Below are 21,442 nucleotides of genomic sequence, written 5' to 3' on the forward strand. Positions count from 1 at the left end.
GACAGGAGAGGGCAACAGGAAAGAAATCCCAATAGACAGCGAAAATTTAGCGGCAAGAGACCAAGAGTTCTTAGTCTTTCTGAGTACGAAACTTCTCGTGGAGGATAGTTTAAATGAATTTCGTCGCTCGCCTCAAGACGTTCTAAACCAGCTGAGCTCGATATTTAACTGTCGATGGTAACCATAAACTAGAACAGTACTCCAGATGTGGGAGAACCAATGAACAAAAGAGAACGTTTCGAGTATTTACATATGCCTGCAAACTTGTTTTATCAATCCAAGTTTCCGATAACCTTTGAAAACATTTCCTCAATATGTCTTCTCCATTGCAAGTCGCAGGATATATAGTGATACCCAAATCTTTAATGAAAGGAACATATTCCAAGCATTCAGAACCCAATCGATATGGCCAACAATCCCTGGGGATTCGTTTTCTTTAAATACGAAGAGCCTTGCATTTTAGGACATTAAAGAACATACTTGAGTCCAGACTATATGTATGCCATCAAGATCTTGTTGGGGGACATATTGCGATGATGGAGAATCCAATATTCTATACAATTTCGAATCGTCCGCAAACAAAGCCAAGTTAAGAATCCGAATGGATATAGTTGGGTATATCATTGATGAAAACAAGGAATAGGAGCGGCCCAAGAACTGATCCCTGGGGCACTCCGGAATTTACTGGCAGCCAAACTGCATAAATGCCTTCAAGAACAACACGATGGTATCTGCCAGTTATAGATAACTTTTTAACCACTGAAGCAAGGTTCCAGAAAACCCGTTGTTGTCAGAAAATACAAATGGTCTATGGTTCGTATTTAAAACGAAATTAACGTTGGATATACAAACGAAAACATTTAAAAGACATCTTTAGATAAGTAAAATGTATTCTACTTTAATGCATGTTTAGGCTATAATTGAAAAAAAATATTCGGCTTTATAATGGTCTTTCGCGGCTTATTTACGTGTCGTCTTTGTGTGTATTTTTGTCACTACTCATATAGTTTAGTCCATATTATAAACAGAACATTACACCCAGTAGACTTGTTTAGTATGATCCCGTTTTTCAATATATTTTCTTTATTTCATGCATTTGTTGGTTTCGCTTATATTTCCACAGCTAGTTTATTTTTGACATGCACCCTGTAGACAGTTACAAACGCCTCTTGAAACGACATTCAGGCTGGCTAAATTTAAACTCTTGGCCAAAAGTTTAATGGACACATAAGAACATTTTTACACAAAACAAAGTATAAGAAAAATTACTGTATTTCATGTATATTAACTTCAGGAGGCAGTTGTATAAAACGCCTTGCATGCATGACAACATATTAAGTAGTTACAACGTAGTCAACCACCGTTTATACAACCGGCGCCTAGGTTTTAGAGTTTTCTTGTACAAAAATTATGTTAATATAACTATATGGTACAAGGTGTGGCCAAAAGGCATATACCCTTAAAAATTCGAATTTGCAGTATTTCATAATAAAAATTTGACGTCTATTCTTCAAGGCTCGTTTGTGTCGTGGCGAGTCGGCGAAATACTATATATACATTAATATTTTAATAACAGTTATTTCAGATCGCCCAACAGTTTCTCATTATCATTATGAATTCATCATCGTCTTCGATAGTGAGACTAAGGCCTTCAAAATAATCTTCAAAATCCTAGAAAAGACAGACGCAATAATTTTAGGCGATTCTTTGTTTGGACGTCATCATTAGACGCCATCTTTGTTGATTTCACACATATATTCACTCCTGTTTTTAAAGAGAGCATAAGCATCATGACCATATTTCGAAAATCAACGAAGATGGTGGATTATCAGTTTTCTAGAAAAGTTAAAATGGTGCAAATTTGTGTGTGCAATATCAACGCTCACCCCATATGTAACTTCTCCTTTTTTCTTACAATGGTCGAAAGTGTTTAACAACTGCTTGCGAACTTCATCCTCAGTTACCTTGCCTTCAAGAAAACTTGCATGTGAGAAATATATTTCCAATTTAGATTTCTAGTGAGAACATTTAAAAAATAGAAAACATTTTCGGGAGTTTGGGAGAACGAAAAAAAAAGTTATTTCGAAGTGTTTCTGTAACTATATTGAAACACAGGAAAAAATTTATTTTATTTCTTTTATAATATAACTCAATAAAAAGATTTTGTAAAAATATTATAATTCGATTTAATTACAAATTCTCATTACATCGCTTCGCTTGTCAAGTTCGGCGGGAAAAGTCCCGTGTTTCTGTATACAGTTATAAAAACACGCTTTTTGACCAATCAGCACGCGCGTACGATGTTATATTATAATTAAAAATGATAAAGCTATCTTATATAATAATACCTGATATAACATGCGGATGTTGTCTGGCAGTGTAAAATTTTGCAAGATTCACTAACGGTACCACACCACGTTTGTTTGGGTCCATTTTCCTAAACACCTGTGTAAATGACATAATGATGAATTCGAAGTAATGTTGGAACATATTTATGAAAGGCATGAGCTGTATACCTTTAAAACAAGTGATTTTCTTCCCTCGTTCATTTCACCAATAAAATTCCTGGTGAACTCTCCATAGTCCAAGGCCCCGTCATGATTCGCATCCACGATATCCCAGATCTCATCGAATCGCTGAAACGAAAACCGCACAATGTTTTTGTCTGCTAGTTTGTGGTGTAAATATGAGTATTGGTGATACCGGTATTTGTCTTCTACTGAATAACTATTTTAGCAATATTTAGGATGCAGGTGTTAAGTTCACGAACCTCGGGAGGTATTTGGATATTAAATTGTTTCAGTGCCTCCTTAAGCTCGTCTTTGTCCAATGCACCATCTCCTGACGTATCTAAAGTTTGGAAATGTCTACCAAGACCTGTCATTGTTTTTACGCCTCTTTTCTTGAGCTGACTACGAACTAAAGCTAATAAAGATAAAAAAGAAGATTTGATAAAGATAAAACATGCAGAAACAATTGGACTGATATCCTCTATTTAACATCCGGTACTGCTCTATCTTGAAATTAGATAATTTCAAAAAGTAATACTCGGAGGTTGGTCGGGCTGTCCGGAGTAAATAGTTAAATCATAAAAGCTCTCACATGAATAAAGCTCTACAAACGGTTTAAACAAGGCCCTATCCTTTGTAGTAAAACTGACGGAAGAAAATGAATTTTTCTTCTGGGTTTTGAAGGTGACCAATTATGACACGTTACCTTTGACTTCGGCGATAAGTTCTTTATCCTTAGCATCTTCTTTCGTCGTCGTTCTTTGTAGTAATTCATGTGATGGCGAGACAGCCCCTATTGGTGTATGTGTGTCTTTGAACCTGCGCATCAAAGAAAAATTTCTTCTTAGATCGCAACCGTCGTTCCTTTATACCCGGATTCATCTCACTGCAAACATTTAAGGATAATTACTTACGCTATTTTTTGTTTCGAATCGATATCCACATCGGTAATACGAAGGGTAACGTATGTTTTGCGCTTCAAATTGTTTGGTAAAGACAACTGCTCTGATGTCTCAAATACCAAATCCTTGCCCTAAAATAACAATGAAATGTGGATTTATTCCGACACCTTTAAGAAGTTACATTAGTTTGCGAACGAAACTCTATACATACAGCAGAGAACGAAATGTCTCCTTTTATATAGGCACGTTTATAAAAAAAATTTAAAGAATTGATATGAGTCTTTTGAGGTGCTAAACAAAGGTGGGGAGGGAAAAATTACGAAGAGTGGAGACGCGAAGAGTGGCAAACTTGGTTATGGTGCTGCCTCTTGTATCTCTGAGTTGGGCCTGCTTATAGGTTAAGGACGCAGTTATATCTAAATGCGACCCAGTGTATTGGACCAACTCATTAAAAGTCGAGATTATATAGTTGTTCCTCTCCTGTACTTTGAGGGCTTTCTCAAGGTATTCCCGTTTTTCTCCTCGACCGAAACCGCCTCCGGGTACTAATTATATCCCTATAATATATAACACCTAGTATATATAACCATGCAGTCAGTCTGAGAAATTCGTATTTCATACGGAAATTAGCGCATCTTTCATGGTACTTAGAGTGCACACTCTATATACTGCATTAATGAAATAGACTCCTATAATAAAGTCTGTGTTTTTACGTAGTTTGTGGGCGAAGCATGTTTCGGATGTGGCCAGTTGACTGGTAGTTGTTGAATCTGTGGACTAATTAACATTTTCACTTACAACTGAGATATCTTGGTATGAGTACGGTTCATCTTTTGTTCTACCTTTTGCGTGGTAATACTTCCCTCGTTGAATAAAGGGCAAAGCAGACGATCTGTTATTAAAAAGAGTAATTTTAAATGTTTATCTCAAAGATTCTGTCTAAAATGCTGTTGTCTTACATGTAATTTTTATTCTCACCTGCTTCCAAACTGCCTGAACTCGTACACAGTCAGGGAATTATCAGCGGGAAAGTAAAAACCATTCAACTCTCGATGAGCGTCATGACCATCCTTGCTTAGAATACGAGCTGAAAACCTCAATCGTTGACTAAGCAAGTTCTCTGAGACTGTAGTCGTTGCCGTAGGATTCCTACAATATAGAGAGATTTTTTAAATGCAAGCGGACCTTTGAAGTTTTTTGTCTTATTTTTTGGAGTTTTTTCTGACTCAGAATTTTTTCTTCATTTACGGCCAAAATACTTTTAGTATAAAAGATTCCAAAATCCAAACACGCGCCTTATGACTAGACAAGCTGGCGCCAAGTCGGGTAATGGCTTCCAAAAAATGTATCAAAAGTAACAGATGTGTCACAGCTTGAGTTTTTGGAACCGGTATGCGCTTGGTTCAATAAAAGCACGGCATTTATTATCGATGTGATATTAACAAAGAAATAATTTATTTTTGGAATTTACTTTACGAAATTTTTTAGCCGCTTATTTAATCAGGACTAGATATACGGAAAAAAATCGCAGTGTATTTCACAGCATAACCCAACAGGCAATAATGTCGATTCCCGACCTGCAAATTGTAAATACACCTATATAACAGCCATTTTATTTTACGTTTTCAATGATGTAATGATTAAGCCATGCTGACATTGGCAGGCCTGTTAGATTCAGATTTTGAAAATTTACCTATTAAACAGCGCTTGATGTCGTTTTTCTCTTGGTCCAACTGTAGGGCTATTGAATGCTTGAGATCTCGCCTGAGGATTAGTGACAGTTTCCCTAAGAGGTATATACACGAAGGTAGGCAACGTTATTTACGTGTCACCTTTTATATATAGTAGGATTGAACGAAATGGGTTATATAAATATTTCTACGGAAAAATCCTTTAGCCAGTAATGCCTAATGGAATATGATTGCTACGTACAGTACGTCAGTCTTACCTCATAAGTTCGTCACCAACAAGCGCCTCATCAATAATTTCATTTTTTCGGGGTTTACTCGAAGTTTTGCCGAAAAGAAACAATTGAGTCTTAGTCCTAACGTACAGATACTGGTGATGTGGTGTAACGCAGTAATGTACTATAAACTTGCCCTTGTGCGCAGTTTCCATCGCTATGAACGTGTAAGCAAAGTGAACTAATTCATATAGCTAGGTAATACATGTATATTTAAAGAAAATATACTACAGGAGTAATTGTAGCTATATAGAAAAAGTGCTATCATTAAATCGCTCGGTCAACTTTAGAGCGAGAAAGACCTGTAGGATGAGTCGCACACAATTATATCCAGCTAAATCTTTATAGTTATTAGACTACTTGCTTTTTCATCAGCAACTCTCATCAACATCTCTGCGTCTCTCTGTGGTTGAACGGCCCATGGTTCCGTCGTGTCCAATTTTACCTGCAACAATTCATTCACCAAAAATCAGTAAACTGCTTCCATTAATTTTACTATACATTACTGCGTTTTTGGGTAGTTGACGGTTCCTGTTTTAATAGCACTGGAAACTCTGAGTACAGCTGAACTTACAATTAATTTTATTTCAAAATCTGTGTCTAAAATTAAAATTGTACATGCATGCATGGTGTATAAAAAAACGCAACCACTTAATAGTTGTGTACATAATGCATGTAAGTTAACATGTTGGGAAGCATTATTTCCCCTATATTCATTATTTTTGCCCCTTAAGGTTGTATACCTTAGACTTAGTGCTTTCGTTTTGCTTTTCGCGTTTATTTCTTTCTCGTAGCGCCTGCAAAAAGACAAAGATTCAAAATAACTTAAAAGCCTTAAAGGCGCTCTTACGTTACACTATATGCAATTTTTCTTCCAACTTGCAATGCAATTGTAATTTTAAGGGATGTTAAAAAGTGCTCAAAATGTTAAGAGAAGTCAGCAGAGCGTAACAAAATGTTGTATTTGACAACTTTAGATGTCTCCGTAGTTGAATTGCGTTGCATTTGGCAAGGAAAGTTGCATTGTGTAACACCGTCTTAACTTTCAAAACCAAAGATAAATATGCAAATATAAATATGAAACGAACCGCTAACCTTTCTAAACTGCTCATTTCCACTGTGCGAGAGTTGCAGGTCGAGATCTGGAATTCCGTTCGGTTTTTGTCGTAACGAAGAAAGCATTCTTTCCTCTGCGTTCTCCGCACAAACCTCGTAATTCGTTTCCTCTTGTTGATTGTTATAATACTGATTGTTGATCGGCGTTCCCCAACTGAAAATAGAGCACATCAACCATGTTTTCTTTAATCCAGGCATTTACATACTGTACGGTAATGATACAGATTGTATAATGAATGACACATGCAGGTTGTTAAAAAAGCATCGCTTTGAAATCTTACTTCTGTTGCAATTTAGATGCCAATTTCGTATTATGCGAAACCGACGGGTGCGTCAAATTGAACGAGAGCTAAACTTATTATATAGTTAGTTATTTGCAGAGAATGGTTTTACTAACCTTACACTGGTTTGAGAATCTGGTGTGGCCAAGTTACAGCTTTGGTCACCACGTGGAATTTGCAACTATCAAAAAATTAAAATGCAGCTTGTAAATTATAAGGGTATTAAATAATAAAAACGATAAAGAAAAAGTAATAAAACTCGTGCTTAGCTATTATCAGAGAATGTTTATAACTGCATGAAAAGGAATACGTGTCCTGTCAACTCCTGTCACGCTTTTGTTGGAATTTGAATGCATGATCAACGCAGTAGCGTCTAAATAGCATAGTTATTAGGTTGAGGCATTTGATCAAATAAAGCATCTTGCTTTCAATTGGGTTTATCATAATATTAAGGCAATCGGATTCTAACAAAGCTTGATTTCAATAGAGGGGACATTTTTTTGGGACACTCTGTATTAGATTACATAAAAATGTCAAACCCTGCATGCAAACAAATTCTTTTAGCATGCACCACTGCCAAAATTAACATAATTTTAAAATAGTTCATTTTAACCACCGTATACAGTACGCTTCTTTGATAAAGGAAAAAAGAAATGCAATGATCGAAGGGCGGTTGTTCACCTAATCAGTATAATACAGTACCTCGTCATCTCTATCCGCAAGTGCACCCAACTGTAATTTCGGCACCCTAAACATAATTATCATTTCTACTTAATTATCCAAAGTTTCGTATATAAAAATGTAAATGTAATGATGACCAGTTATGAGAAAAACCATTAACACAAGACAATTAAGATATCAAGGGAAAAGAACTATGGAGATCGTCAGATCGAGGTGAAAATAAAAAATTCTCGACAGAATCTTGCTAAGATCTTGCAAAGACCCTAGTCTTGATAGGATTTTGAATATTCCTGCAGGAGTTTCTCACAATATTCAATAAGATCAAGCCTATATCTGGCAGTAAGTATTTTGCAAAATTATATAGCAAGATTCCAGTGACAAGAGCAGTCAGTATGGAAGTATGCACGTGTATAGTGGGATGTCACATCTTAGAAAATTATGCCAAGATTCTGTTAGACCTCGTTTGCTTTGCTTCATGTCAATATCCTTCATGATATTCAGGTAATTTGATGCATATTTAATTAATATTCTTTATATAAATTTGTCGAAATTTTGTGATTATCTTTTTATATAGTTATAAAACTGTAGCTCTGACATAAATTTGAAACCGGCTATAAAGTATATTTCAAAAAAGATTAAGTTGTTTAATTCAACCGAGAAATTGTTTTTATATAGTTTTATCTGACAACTACTCCCATTCCATTACCGCCATTTCAGAATTCTGAACACCTGGATTATTTGCCGCTATAGTCAGTGAACCACGATAGTAAAAATTACATGACGTAGAAGATTCTTGTCAATAGAATTTTTGTCGTTGCAAGAAAAAACGCTTCGTTTTGTTTTACTGTTAGAATTCAAAACCTAAATTGTTTTTAATTTTTTTGGAATAAAATTGATCCGGAAAAAAAGACGTACGTTTTAAACCAAGTTCTAACAAAACTAATCGTTCAAAAGCGTTTTAGCGGCAATGCAAGCATCTCGTGGAACCATTTTTTGCCCTTTGGAGCATGCGCGCAACAAATTTCCCGGCTGTTCTCACTTCTCAACTTCAAAAAAGCTCAGAATTTAAACGGTTAAACCGAAACTGGCAACTATTTCTGTAGCCTGATTTTGCTATGTTTAGACTTATATTCAATTGCTACACTGCCTACACATGCTGAAACGTCGGGAAACCATGGCGAGGAAAGTGAGAAACAGGACACGGATCTACAGGTATGATATCCTGCTGAAATATAGGCAATTTTTATTTTTTAAGAATGCCAGATGGTTATACAATTTCACAAATACATACCCATCAGGTGCTTTTCTGGACCTTGGTCTTCTGGGGTTGTCTACATACAGTTTACCATTGACTGTGATCTACAGTATGAAAACATAAGCAACTAAGTAAAATAGACATAATCTTACAAGTTTCCCAGTGCATTGTCAGCTTTCAATTATATGTAAATAAAATACATAAAAATGAAGTTGCAAAACTTATATGAAGTTGCAAAACTTCCAATTCTTAAATATATCTGAAAGGTAATTACCACTTTTGGTTCAACTTTGGTTTTCTCACTTGATCCAACTAGCTTTTTAGTTGTTTCTAATTCAGATTGTGAGATGATCCCAGCCTAAAAATATTTTAAATGTATTATTAGCAAAAGAATTATAAACCAAGTATATATGACTGCATGCTAGTGGTACAGTAAATATGACATAGAATGTCACCCATCCATAACAATTTACGTTCCTATAGTCTAACAAAGACTAATTGTACCAAAATATGACTGATTTGGTTGGTGCAAAAATATAATATCTAGGTTATTCAAGTAGTGGTGGAGATTAACATGTTCTCTATGGCCTTAGGGTACGTTCTTAGACATACACAAAACCTAGTCTAAATTGAAACTCAATCCATACTAATTTCAAATTAAAGTAATTAAGCCAGAACCATGTCTGATAACAACTACAAACACATCATAATATTTTGATATACTGTAATGCATCAAAATGTATTGTTATATAGATTTGCAAACATGCATGCCTTCTATTACCATTCAAATTAATTAATATGATTTTTCGGTTAATGTTGGAATATAAATTTTCACTAAATAGAGGGTGAATTTAATACTTGCATGGAGTCTAATGAAAATAAGTTTTGTGTGCATCTAAACACTGACTTACAGATGGTATTGTAATTGCATCAGAACCTCGAGGTGCAATTGGTGTTTTGTACTTTCCATTTGATTTCACACTTCCACTACTATTTGTTTTCACTAAATCTCTTTTGGAAACTTCTTGTCTACCACTTGGTTCACTTATTCCAAATATATTTGCTTTGGTATCGGCATTCCTGTTTGCATATCCCGATCGTTTCCCGCTGAATGGGCGCTCATGTCTTGGACTCGCTTTTCCCTTGACTGATAGATCCATAAATGCCATAGTTCAGTTCATAGAAGGCTTTATATAAATGTTTAGTGATGTGAGTTATCCCACATTATGATGCTTATATTAAATCATGAACAAGTATGCTCTTCTTAGATTCTTTTTTAAACCAGGTGTTAATTGAATGTATAAGATTCCTAAAAGTTCAGATAGTATTTCTTTGACTTCTTCGCTACAGTTGATATCTCTTGAATAGTGATTAAACTGTCATCCCTGCATGACTGCTTGAGTAAATATCCATTACATACAATACCCAAAATCCGTGCTCTGTATTTTTTAAATTATAGATGTTTACACTGTATTTAAAAAATTAAACTTCACAACTTAAGCGACTACAATAGATGAGCACCTTGACTTCATATAACCTTCAACTGTTTTGTACAAACTGAAGATTGATAATCGAGTTACCAGGCAACTTGTAAACAGCGAGTTCTGCTTCAAATCTCGTAAAAAAAAACTCCCGTATATGTTTTGAACCACTTTCACATTTGAATATAACTAAGTATTCTAAGTACGAAACCCTTCCTGCATTCGAATATGCAGTTGTTTGAGATTAGCCTAAACTATTTTGTGGTTTCACGTTTGTTTACATCGCATCGCAAGGACGCCATGTTTGTTTTTATTTTCAAAATTTGAATTTTGATTTTAAATTTGTACTCAGGCTTCTCCACTGAGCTCTATAATAATTCCTACTGAATTGTTATATTATAGCTCAGCGAATATACTAGAAATATATTAGAAATATACGGACACGTAACTAGTCGTATATTTTATATTTCAAAATCTACGATGACGAAGTGATGAAAAAATATAGATCTGTTGATTATGACCAAATATTGACCATGTTGTCAACTATGTCGTTGACTCGTTGCACACCGAAAAGTAAGTTATGAAATGCATAAGTATACCGGTGTCGGCAAAATTAGAGATTTGTCCACTCGACAGTCTTTTCAGTTGTGTTTCAAGGAAGACCTTGATTTGGAAAGGGTGTAATGTTTTAGACCTACTGTAATTTTTTAAGTTTAAAGATATTTGATTATACTGATCTTGTAATTATGCAGTTCACCACCAAACCTGCTATATTTTAACATGTTCTGATAAGCATAGCATAATCTGTTTAACAAGGGGGAATATCGTTTTTGTCCAATCAGCACGTTTGTTTACATTTTCATTAACCCAATCAGAATGCATAAATTTCGACTACTTACGGTAAAAAGGTACATTATTTTCCATTTTACATGAAGTATTAAAATTTAGGCATTCTGATTGGTTTTGCCAAAAAAATGTAAACAAATATGCCGATTAGTTTAGAACGAAATTCCCCTTTGTTAATCTGTTTGTCTCATACTACGAAAAACGAAGATGTATTTCTACTAAGAGTTTCCTGGTTTTCAGTTCCCATCAGCTTTTAACGTTTCAGTTGCGCCAGAAATTGCTTTAAACACAACAGACGCCTGTCTCTTGATATCCAACCAATCCTTCTCTGTTTTATGCTGCTTAAACATCAGATCAGAGATTCCCGGAAAGCTGGTGCTACCGTAAACATTGTTCACGGAAGGCGCGAATACGACGTGTCTTGTGTTTGGTCGATTAGGCAAGCCTGGGGTCGAGATGAAAGATTTCTCAACGTTGACCATACGGTTATTGAGGTCTCGCAGTTTAATGTCATCCTTTAAATCAAGAGCTTTCTCTTTTTCCGCTTGGAATTTTTTTGCCTCTTCTATGAATCTTAATAAATAAAAGAAAATGGTTATTTGTATAGGTAATAGCATGGTTTCGAGTGCAATTTGGATAAACATGCACGAGTGAGTTTTTCAAAGACCTCAAACTGATAGGACGAGTGCAATTTGAAGTCAAACTCACGAGTGCATTATTGTTCCAAATTACACACAAATTGAGAAATTTTTCTATGTATATTATTAGTTGTGTTATCAATCTCCTTGATGTTTAAATTCATTGCTCCCGCGCGACACGATCTTCGTCTTAGTTTTGATCAAGAATAGTGTGCTACCTCAATGACTTAATTAACACATGAGAAAACTCAGCAAGGCTTAATTATTTTCAAAAGGCCTGAAGTGGTAGCTTATCACGTATTTATATGTGTATTTTCGAATACCGTACTTTCTAATTGCCTTCTTAATATGACGCAAGGTGACGTTATTGTTTTCAAGCTCTTCCCCATGATCGTTCCTGAGCGTTTTCAAAGAGTTGTCCAGAGATTTGCCATACTCTATGACATCGAGCGGTAACACAAAACTGTCGGCGATGTACATGAGAAGTCTCGAGGCAACTCTTGCCGTGGTTAGTTGGAATTTGAAGTAGGGATCGACCAAGCCTTGAAGCCATTTGTACGTGTCGTGGACTGAATGGTATACAGGGTAGAGAACTTCACCAGCATAGGTCATGTCTATGGACGGTACTCCTGTTGGGGAAATGTCGTTTAGGAAAATGCATGTCATTTGACGTGGTTAATTGCTGAAGTTGCGGTACAAATCTGATTACAAGTCTTTCAATGCATCATGGGCCTATTTTAGTGACAAAGTAGCGTAGCCAACATCGATAATGGGGGGGGGGGCATATTCATATATTCATGTTAACAGATTGAAAAGAAATTAATCCTGCATATCACGAATATATGAATATGGGTCCCCCAATTCTCGTTCTGGCTACGCCACTGAACAAACTTTTATTTTTTTCCCGAACTGAACATAATACTTTGTGAACATGAAGCTACTCCAGCCCCGGAAAGCAAACGCAGGCAAAATGGAGATGAATATGAGTACTAGACCGCCAATCAGTCAAAAATTGTATAAATGTTTTGTCTACCAACAGTTGTCCCACAAAAAATAATATACTTGCTTCCGTTATAAATTTCCTTCGGCTACATCAAAGTCCAATAAAAAACGTTCATTGTAACACACTGATCATACGTTCAGGCTAGGCCTTTTTGTGAGTAAGCTGAATGTGTTTATAAATGCTTATTTACCGCAAAATTGATAAAAACTGGCGTAATCTGAACCGGCACCCAAATTTTCATATTTGAATTTCTTTTTTGCTTTCCTCATTTGATCGTACACCTTTTGCCCGTGGGGATCATGAACTTCCTTAACATTCCTGATAGTTGCAGTCTTGAGTAGAGGTGAGCCGGCGACGCTGAAGGTCAAGTTACCACCGACTGCGATATCAATATTTATGTAAGTTATTCCTTTGGTTGACAAGGCTCGTTCATTTTCTTCCACCCATTCGGTTGATCCTATCAAACCTGATTCCTCTGCTCCCCAGCTGCAGAATTTGATGGTGCGTCTTGGACGCCAACCTGTAGAGTGTAGTGGAGGTAAGACTATGAGGACATGGCGATATTGGCAGGGCTTTAATGATGACGAAGATTAAGATGTAGTGGTCATGAGTCGTCAATTCCACTGTCATGATAATAGAAAGTTTTTTATTGGCATTAATGGCAAACTGCAAACCAAATAGGGAGCAAATATCAAAGTTCTAAGAGCCTGTCTACATGGGGCGAGTTATCCCGGCTAGACGAGGTGAAAACTGCATATAATGAAAGACTAATCAAGTTAAGCCTTTGATCTGAGGCGCTTTTTACCTCCCCTAGCCGGAATAACTTGCTCCATGTAAACAGGCTCTAAATGATGATTAACCGTGTCCAAAAGTAGTATCCAATATTGGCATACTCCACTTTCCTGAAGAAAATCAGTGTACGTAATGATAACAAACCTAGAAATCTGCCTCAAACAAAATTTGGATATTCAATAAAATTATGCGGGAAATGAAATTGAGCTGCGTCAAAAGTCACCTGAAGTTTGACCGTGAACCGCAAACGTTGAAGGGCAATTTTTAAACGTCAAGCCTCGGTTACGTAAAAATACTTTTCAAAGTTGTACTTTCTAATGGTAAAGAGGGCGGTGAGTGTTGTACCTTTTTTCAGAAGCTCACTTACACCACGTGATATCTCCATCATGACTGACGTGCCACTGGACGCATCCACTGCGCCAAATCCCCATGCGTCCCTATGATTCCCTATCAATACCCAACGATCTGGCTCCTCTTTGCCATATATGGTGCCTATGACATTGTACACATTTTGCCGCTTGTTTGGAACATTTACTTGTATTTTGACAGTGCTGTCGTTCTGTAAACCGCCGTTTCCGAGTTTGTAAGAAATGTTCAATCCACCTTGCCAGTTGAACAGATCGTGGTCACCTTTTGAGATAGAAAGTAGAAAATTTAGGTTCTACACACTGATTATCTGCTCTTATATTTTCCTCTTTAAAGATTCAGTAAATTGCATGTTTCTCTTGTTTTATTATCCCTATATAAGACTTATTATAGAGGCGTTAAGCCCGTTGGATTCGCAATTTAATGTGTGATTTTCTTCTTTTGATAGATATGAACGAGTGAATTAGTTACTGATGTTCAAGTAAGAGATTTGATACATCCGAATACATCAGACCATTCGTAACTAATTACTTGTTCACATCTGTCAAAAGAAGAAAATCGCACATAACATCGGAGCAAAAATCGCAAGTGTATAAACGAGCCCATTGAAACTTAAGGCCCTGTGACACGGTGCAGTTTTTCCTGTAACAGTGTAACTTGCATTGCAATTCTACTTCTAAGATATGTGAATTAGTGAATGAGTTTTGCAGAAGAAAAGGGCAAGTGTAAGAAACACCAAAGTTTCGTTGTTCCCAAATATACATCATTCAAAAGAAGAATTGCATTGCAAAGTTGCAGGAAAAATTGCACCGTGTGACAGCTAGGGCCTTTACTGAATCAACATTTGCGATTTACTAACTTTGGGATGCTCTTTCCAGTTGTGCATCTCACGGCCGATTAATATTCCAAGTTCAGCATTTAATATTCCTAGTTCAGCACTCCGTCATCCACGGCTTCGCGGTCTCATCGCTACTTTACACTTCATTTTTTAAATTTTGCACCTACCTTCCATGATCTCCAACAGTCTAACAGCGTCGCCGTAAGGCATTGGTGTAGCTGGGATCTTAGGAAGGTTAGCCCTCTCTACCGGTATTCTGAACACTCCTTCGACAGACGGCAATCCAGGAGTCAGCGGATCCCCGCGGATTGTGCCTATGCCACCGCGCTGGACTCCTGTCTTTGGGAGCCAAATGTAGTTTGGGTAGACTTTATCCTGGCCCTCGGGTGCAAAATCTGCCGGGTCGTTGTACAAAATGACGCCAACTGCCCCACAGTCTTCGGCATTTTTGACCTGTAAATTGCACAAAATGGAAAATATGCTACTTTTACCTCTAATTCCATGACGTATTCTTCAAACTTCGAAATATCCTGTCTTGGGATACTAGTAATAGCGACCATAAAGCCCCATTTATTTCATAACGTGTTCAGTGTCATTTAATAATTGAATAACAATGTCACTCGTATAGTTTAGTTCAGTTGTTCATTATAGATAAAATAGTTTAATTCCCACCTTATCACCGCGATATATCTTTCCATATCGCATGATGACAATGTAGCCGCTGCAGTTTGTGATGCTGAAGTTAATCTTCAATGCTTGAAAATCTTCAGTTCTTCCATAATTCACATACAAGAGTTTCCCTTCAGCCGATCCTTGCTTAGAGAAACCCAGTAAAGGCGGGATCATCGTAGTGTCGTTTTCGCTGGGGTCTGCCAACTGTGATGTATAGAAGTTAAAAGTAAATGAGAGATATGTACATTTACGCACTTTATAGACATGTGTATCAAGCTCCACCACTGACGAGGCATGTATTTAATTAAGGAATATTAACCATACTAAATAAATAAATGGTTTCTGCGGGGTACAGCCCGAGATATTTGGGATGCACATGAATGTTCCAAAAATTATGGGAAGCGGAAATGCATAGTTTGCGCTTCCCTGCAACGAAATTCATTCAGCATTTGCTCTACGATAACAAAAGTAAAACTGCGAGTCGGCTGTGTAGGATTGTCCCCCCTGCACTGGCATTCGCACAGTACAGATTTCACACCTCACAATTATTGACCGAGCATGAGGTTTGTACTGTGAAATATCAGACCGAGTCACCTAAGCTTTGAAAACCATCGGTCTGATATTACAGTACAGATAGAACAAGCGAGGTCAATAATCGGTTTATTACATGGCGGAACTGCATGAGACCGGGATACTGGTCCAGGTACGGAATATACGGACCACGGTCCGGATATGGGTTTTAAGGACCGCTCGTCACCCAATCAAAATACAGGATTTTGAAACACTGTATAATAATATATATAGCTTATTATTGCCTGAGCGTGAGGTCTGTACTGTGAATTATGAGACGGAGTCTTTTTAGTATGCAAAAGACCTTGGTCTGATATTTCACAGTACATACCGAACAAGCGAGGTCAATAATCAGTTCCAATAATGAGACATCCGGGATACTGGTCCAGATACGGAATATACGGACCACGCTCGGATATAGGTTTTACGGACCTCTCGTCAACCTATCACAATAGAGCATTTTAAAAAGCCATATGATAAAAATGGATATATACCTTTTCTCTTCCAGAGAACTCGAAAGTCACATCACGAGTGGAATTCAAAATCTGTACAGAATTCGAGACGTTTGGTTGAACGTAAGGTAGGAGAATGTCATATTCCGTTTGTTCCACTTTGTCAAATTTGTATTCCTTCCATCTTTTTTCGATCTCATTTGCCAATTCCTTTGAACGTGGTGTTCCTGCAACATGGGGTCGCTCTGAGAAATACCTGAGATAAGCCAAAGTTTAAAATACTCTCATACATCTTGTAATGACTGAACCTACATCTTTAAATATGCATATATGTACTTCCATTGCTCATGAAAATTGGCATACGAAAACGTGGCGATGGCAAGCCCAGAAACTCATGATCGAAAACATGGCGATTGGAAACCAGTGCCTTTTAGTGTCTACTAATATATTGAAAACGCAAACTATATATGTGCTGTATATTGGGCTGAAGCTTTTGGACTGAATTAATGATGTTGATTTTCATAAAAATGTTTAAAACGTTTCTAACCAAAATGCCGGCAGTTGAATATTTAGCTTCAGTTTGATATATAACCCCTTGGATTCAAGTATATATATTTGAGCTGACAATGCAGAAAACGCCATCGGCTTAACGCAGCTATGAGCATCGGTTATGTTTGTGTAGTTACCAGGAAGCAATAGCGGGGGCAGCATAGGGAGAGCAGCAGAAGAGACATCAGCGCAGGAGCCCAGGCAGAATGTAGAAACAAACAACATAGATGCATCATAGAAGCTTTAGCGACGGCAGGGAAACACTGCTGCACGGTCAGCGGCTCTGAGAATTTGGAAGCTGTGTATTATAGCGCCATAGCGTCTTTGAGATATAGGGCCTTCCTATTGTCGTGCGTCATCGCGGTCCTTATAATATCATCGGTGATTATATCGTCTCGTGCATATATATATCCTTATTATCTAACTTCGTGGGCAAAAAATGGATTTTGCAGGCTTATAGATCACGCGTTTCAACTTTGAAATCACACTAAGTTGAACCTTTTTTTTCGATTTCAAGCAAGCTGATACCGAATTTCGTAAACATAAACCATAAAACGAGATTAACGACTTCAAGTGCCACTCCATCGAGCAGATACTTGACGCTTTCAAGTAAAAGCATGCGGGATTATAGATTTGCCACACTCGATTCAATCCATTGTTTATAAATCCCATTCGAGTATTGCATCGAACCCGCTTCTATACATATGTCTAAGCGATTATCTGCGGATTACCCGTCTTAATTCTTTAAAATATTAGTATCTACGCGCGGCTACGCAGCGATTTTAAGGGTTAGATCAGATGCAGAGTGACAAGAAACTCTAAATGACGGGTATGGCAAAATAGTGTTTTAACAGAAGGTGGCAGCATTCCATAGCCGCGTATGATAACTCAACGCTTTGTCCACGTGCGTTCTGCATCGATATCACACATGAAAGGAAAGGTCGCATTCCTCACCGTGTCATATATTCGCATAGCAAAATACAATTCGTGCCAAAGCTGCCTGTGGTTTTGTTTCTGGCGACCGCCTTCGGTTAATTCCTTATATTATATATATATAAGCTACATTTGCTCGATCTTTTTTCTATAATAAGTAAACCGCAATTGTCATCAAAACCTACCAGACCCCCCTCACCTCAGATTTTCGCCGATATTCTCCGCGTTCAGGATTCCAAACAGCTTTTCGTGGAAATCGTTTTTCCGTTTTATCTGCTCCCTGCGCATCTTCGCGATATATTTCATGTCGAATGTTTCAGCAGATGAGTCATCTGGCACTGAAAACCAGCCTATTACAAACCCCAACACGAATAGCACAATCACTACTATCACGATACCAAAAATTTGTCTTTTTGACAGCCTTGCCATTGTTAGCTTTGTCGAATTAGCACGGCCAGGCTTGACATTCCCGGAAATCTTCTCTGTGGTGAAAGGTTCGGTCGCTTCGGTGTCCATATAAACTCGTCTTTACGTGGTATAGGGATGTTGTAGTTGTGCGGTCCGAATGCTTTTAAAATGCTATGAATTTGAGATTGTCATATACTCGACCCCGGTGACCTGTTAGCCGCCCAATTCGGCAAAATTGCAATGTATAATGAGATTCGATATTTGCCATGCAGTGTTTCGTTTGGAAGTTGATGTTTTTATTTTGAATGAAAAACCCATATAGTTATTTTCCACTCCATTTAAACCACACGCAGATTCTATACTAAATGTAATAAGCAAATGTTTGTGTACAAATCTTTACATACTGACTAGACTGTTATCTTTGAGTTAACAATTCCCTCTCATGAATGCAGTCCTTTTGGGGACACATCACACATAAACACTTTGTGAACACTTTCCGCGTCTCTCCTTAGTATAGCATCAACAAGCAATACTACGCCTCCTTATTGGCGTCTTCCAATTCCGTCGTTGTTGATATTACCTCTAATTTTACTTTTTGGTATGGAAGTTTCTTTCCAGAGCAGGCTAAACAAGGGCACTATCCCTTCAATGGAATGCGGAATTTTTTATTCCACGAGCATGAAAGGCTTCTGAATTATGTATTGATTTTTTATTGTTTTCTATAAGCTCTCCTACAATGAAGTGTTTTGGTGTCAGCGGGGTCAGCCTAGGCCGGTTATTCTGCAGTTTCTTTACTTTCTTATCGGTATATCTCTCACGGAGTGTTTATCTAATCTCCTCGCTGTGTCGCACGACACTTCATATATATTCGTATCTTGTCAATCAGCAGTTAATTTACCCTAATCTATTTGCGCATATTTTGCAATTCCCTGCTATACATGGTCTATAAAAGTTTTTTAAAGTTTATAGATATGTCATTAGTTAATAAAGAGGTACTAACTAATTAACCTAACGCATATTAACGAGAATTGGAATAAAATTTAAATGCAGAAAAATATAAATTATATTCTTGCTATTATCAGAATAGAACCCCATGCATAATGTATTTGTAAGCCGTTTATGCACGTCTGGCGATAACGCGATTCACGCTTTCCAAGAACTTGTTTGTCTCAGTGAACGGTGGACTGCTCTGGTTGGATTGCAATTCATATATAGTATGATCTAAATTTTATAGTACGATCCAAATTTTCTCTTCCTCAAATACTTGATGGGTCCCGCGCAGTCGTCTCCCACAACTTGGTAGTGCTGCATTCTTTCTCCTTATGTCGTGGGTTCGTTATTGCGAACTTGTATGTCGGTATCGATTATTTGCGCGTATTACAGTTCTTCGTCACGATAATTTAAGCGTAACTCCTTATCGTGAGGATTCATTGTGATTCCCTCGTGACAGCAGAGCTTGTGGCCATGCTTCACGACTACGCATATACTTTTTAAGGCTTCCATCTCTTTACCGAACTTTTAGCTTGCTTATCTGTCTTCTCGTTTGTGTAGGGTCCAGTTATCTTGTTTTTGCGCACCTGTTGCGAATCAGCACGTTCCATTGAAGGTTTTGCAAGGTTCCGTTCTTCAGTTACAGTGCTTTCAGATTAGTGTGTGCTGAAACACTATCCGTGCTTTTGTGATTTCGGCCGATTCCCGAACGGCAACCTTGTGGAGGATGTAATTTTTTCCTCGCTTTAGTGTCTTTTACCACATGTTCTGCGATGTCTTTCTCGAGTGTGTCTTCAATAATCTTGTAGTTAATCTTTTAATTGTTCTGGATTATCTTAATTTTTTCGCCAGTTTAGGCTCCAGGCTGCTAGCAGGCCGCTACGTAATTCTGTGATATCACTTCCAAAGGAGGCTAGTCTCTTAACACCACAACCCTGTTTCTTAAGCTATACAGCTGCTCATAGTACGGGATGCAGTTTACTGCGATAACATCGGTGTTCAGTTGATTCTTTTGTTGGATTAAAGATTGTCCAGTCAAATTTTTACAAGCCCAATGCAGACGTTCAATATTCGCGGTCTCGCTCTTAATTTGGGTGTATTCGCCATAGTGTAACAGCGCCTTGACTATAGCCATATAATGTGATCAGTCTAATGCGAAAATATCACATTTTTTTTCTTACGGCGACATTCTTGGTCCGTTATGTTAAAAATAAGTTGATGACCTTTATATCAGGTATATAGTCAGTATACAAAACAATACCACCTTGCTCTTTATTTTCACATTCGTGATGGCTCTTTCTTCGGACTGTAATAATTGTTGGACTATATAATTAAGTAATAGCGTAAATTTAGAAAACCGGTTAACATACCTTCGTGCGAGGATAGCCTGCAGCTACGGTGAAGTCTTCAGCTATTAAGGTGCTTTTTTCTTCTTCTGAGAGAAAGAATATTTATCTGGCTTGGGTCTGAAATGCACGAAATTTGCCACTTTTTCGTGCTAGCCTCTTCTAAGGTTGCACCGGATACGAACTAACAGTGTGTTAAGGCAGTCCTCATAGCATAAGAAAGTCCCCATAATTGCTGTATAATATTGCTCGTACGTGGTTAATTAGTAGTTAAAAAAAAATAACTCGAAATAACTGATATGTCTTGCGAAAAAATTTTTCAAATCGAACTGTAAAGTGTCTACTGTCTCACTAACTTTCACTAAACCATTTTTAAAATTACACACCATGACCCTGATATCCCATCAAGAAATGGGATCCCACAAAATAGTTAGCTAGGTAGTTTCAGAAATTATTATTTACTATAATGTGATCATTTTCGGAATAGACTTTGGCTAGTGAAGGCGCTGTTACACTGTAAAATTTTTCTAGCCAATTGCAATAAGAGCTTTTCGGAAGAATTCAAACGTCTTATACTTGGCATGCAGCCTTGCAGTTGATAGAGTTGCACATTGAATCTTAGGCTATTTTAGCCTAAAAATTGGCTAAATTGGCCCAACTGCACAGGGAATGTTAGGCAATTTTAGCATTAAGAGTGAAATACTTTGTCCAAAGCATGTCGCTTATGAGGAAACTCATTCAGGCGAAATCGTTTTACTTTTTTTACGTACTCAAATTATAATTAATTAAGAAGCTAATTGTTTGCTTCTCTGATTAAATTACAACGTCACGAGTTAATTAAGTCATTGTA

The 21,442-nt window shown here is 37.3% G+C and overlaps 2 protein-coding genes across 2 annotated transcripts; both read right to left on the reverse strand.

Annotated features, from left to right (window-relative positions):
* Positions 1-1,106: 1,106 nt before the first annotated feature.
* LOC114520802 (calcyphosin-2-like) lies at positions 1,107-10,517 on the reverse strand. The gene is made up of 19 exons (XM_028541135.1): positions 9,620-10,517; positions 8,983-9,066; positions 8,745-8,812; positions 7,475-7,520; positions 6,889-6,953; positions 6,471-6,645; positions 6,119-6,172; positions 5,725-5,820; positions 5,361-5,569; positions 5,106-5,198; positions 4,391-4,561; positions 4,211-4,304; positions 3,425-3,543; positions 3,217-3,329; positions 2,771-2,925; positions 2,517-2,636; positions 2,349-2,445; positions 1,887-1,969; positions 1,107-1,671 (listed from the first exon to the last, which is right to left on the reverse strand). Exons 1-19 carry the CDS (start codon positions 9,875-9,877, stop codon positions 1,582-1,584), a joined length of 2,190 nt encoding a protein of 729 aa, XP_028396936.1. The 5' UTR covers positions 9,878-10,517; the 3' UTR covers positions 1,107-1,581.
* Positions 10,518-11,164: 647 nt separating this feature from the next.
* Positions 11,165-16,596, reverse strand: LOC114520803 (glutamate carboxypeptidase 2-like). The gene is made up of 7 exons (XM_028541136.1): positions 16,409-16,596; positions 15,345-15,548; positions 14,840-15,125; positions 13,814-14,098; positions 12,867-13,196; positions 12,002-12,302; positions 11,165-11,608 (listed from the first exon to the last, which is right to left on the reverse strand). The coding sequence occupies exons 2-7, from the start codon at positions 15,516-15,518 to the stop codon at positions 11,272-11,274; spliced, it is 1,713 nt and encodes a 570-aa protein (XP_028396937.1). The 5' UTR covers positions 15,519-15,548; positions 16,409-16,596; the 3' UTR covers positions 11,165-11,271.
* Between the last annotated feature and the right edge of the window lie 4,846 nt (positions 16,597-21,442).

Source organism: Dendronephthya gigantea, unplaced genomic scaffold (assembly GCF_004324835.1).
Source record: "Dendronephthya gigantea isolate DGI-Jeju-01 unplaced genomic scaffold, DenGig_1.0 000018F, whole genome shotgun sequence".
Lineage (NCBI taxonomy): Eukaryota > Metazoa > Cnidaria > Anthozoa > Malacalcyonacea > Nephtheidae > Dendronephthya > Dendronephthya gigantea.

Bases quoted from the DNA above. Each gene is read 5' to 3' on its own strand.
- LOC114520802 (XM_028541135.1), bottom strand. From the start codon at position 9,877: ATGGCATTTATGGATCTATCAGTCAAGGGAAAAGCGAGTCCAAGACAT. The intron at 6,173-6,470 runs GTTAGCGGTTCG...GTCTTTTTGCAG, and splicing joins GAAATGAGCAGTTTAGAAAG to GCGCTACGAGAAAGAAATAA. The intron at 2,446-2,516 runs GTATACAGCTCA...TCATTTACACAG, and splicing joins GAAAATCACTTGTTTTAAAG to GTGTTTAGGAAAATGGACCC.
- LOC114520803 (XM_028541136.1), bottom strand. From the start codon at position 15,518: ATGATCCCGCCTTTACTGGGTTTCTCTAAGCAAGGATCGGCTGAAGGG. The intron at 15,126-15,344 runs GTGGGAATTAAA...TGCAATTTACAG, and splicing joins AGATATATCGCGGTGATAAG to GTCAAAAATGCCGAAGACTG. The intron at 12,303-12,866 runs GTAAATAAGCAT...TTTCCCCAACAG, and splicing joins CAGTTTTTATCAATTTTGCG to GAGTACCGTCCATAGACATG.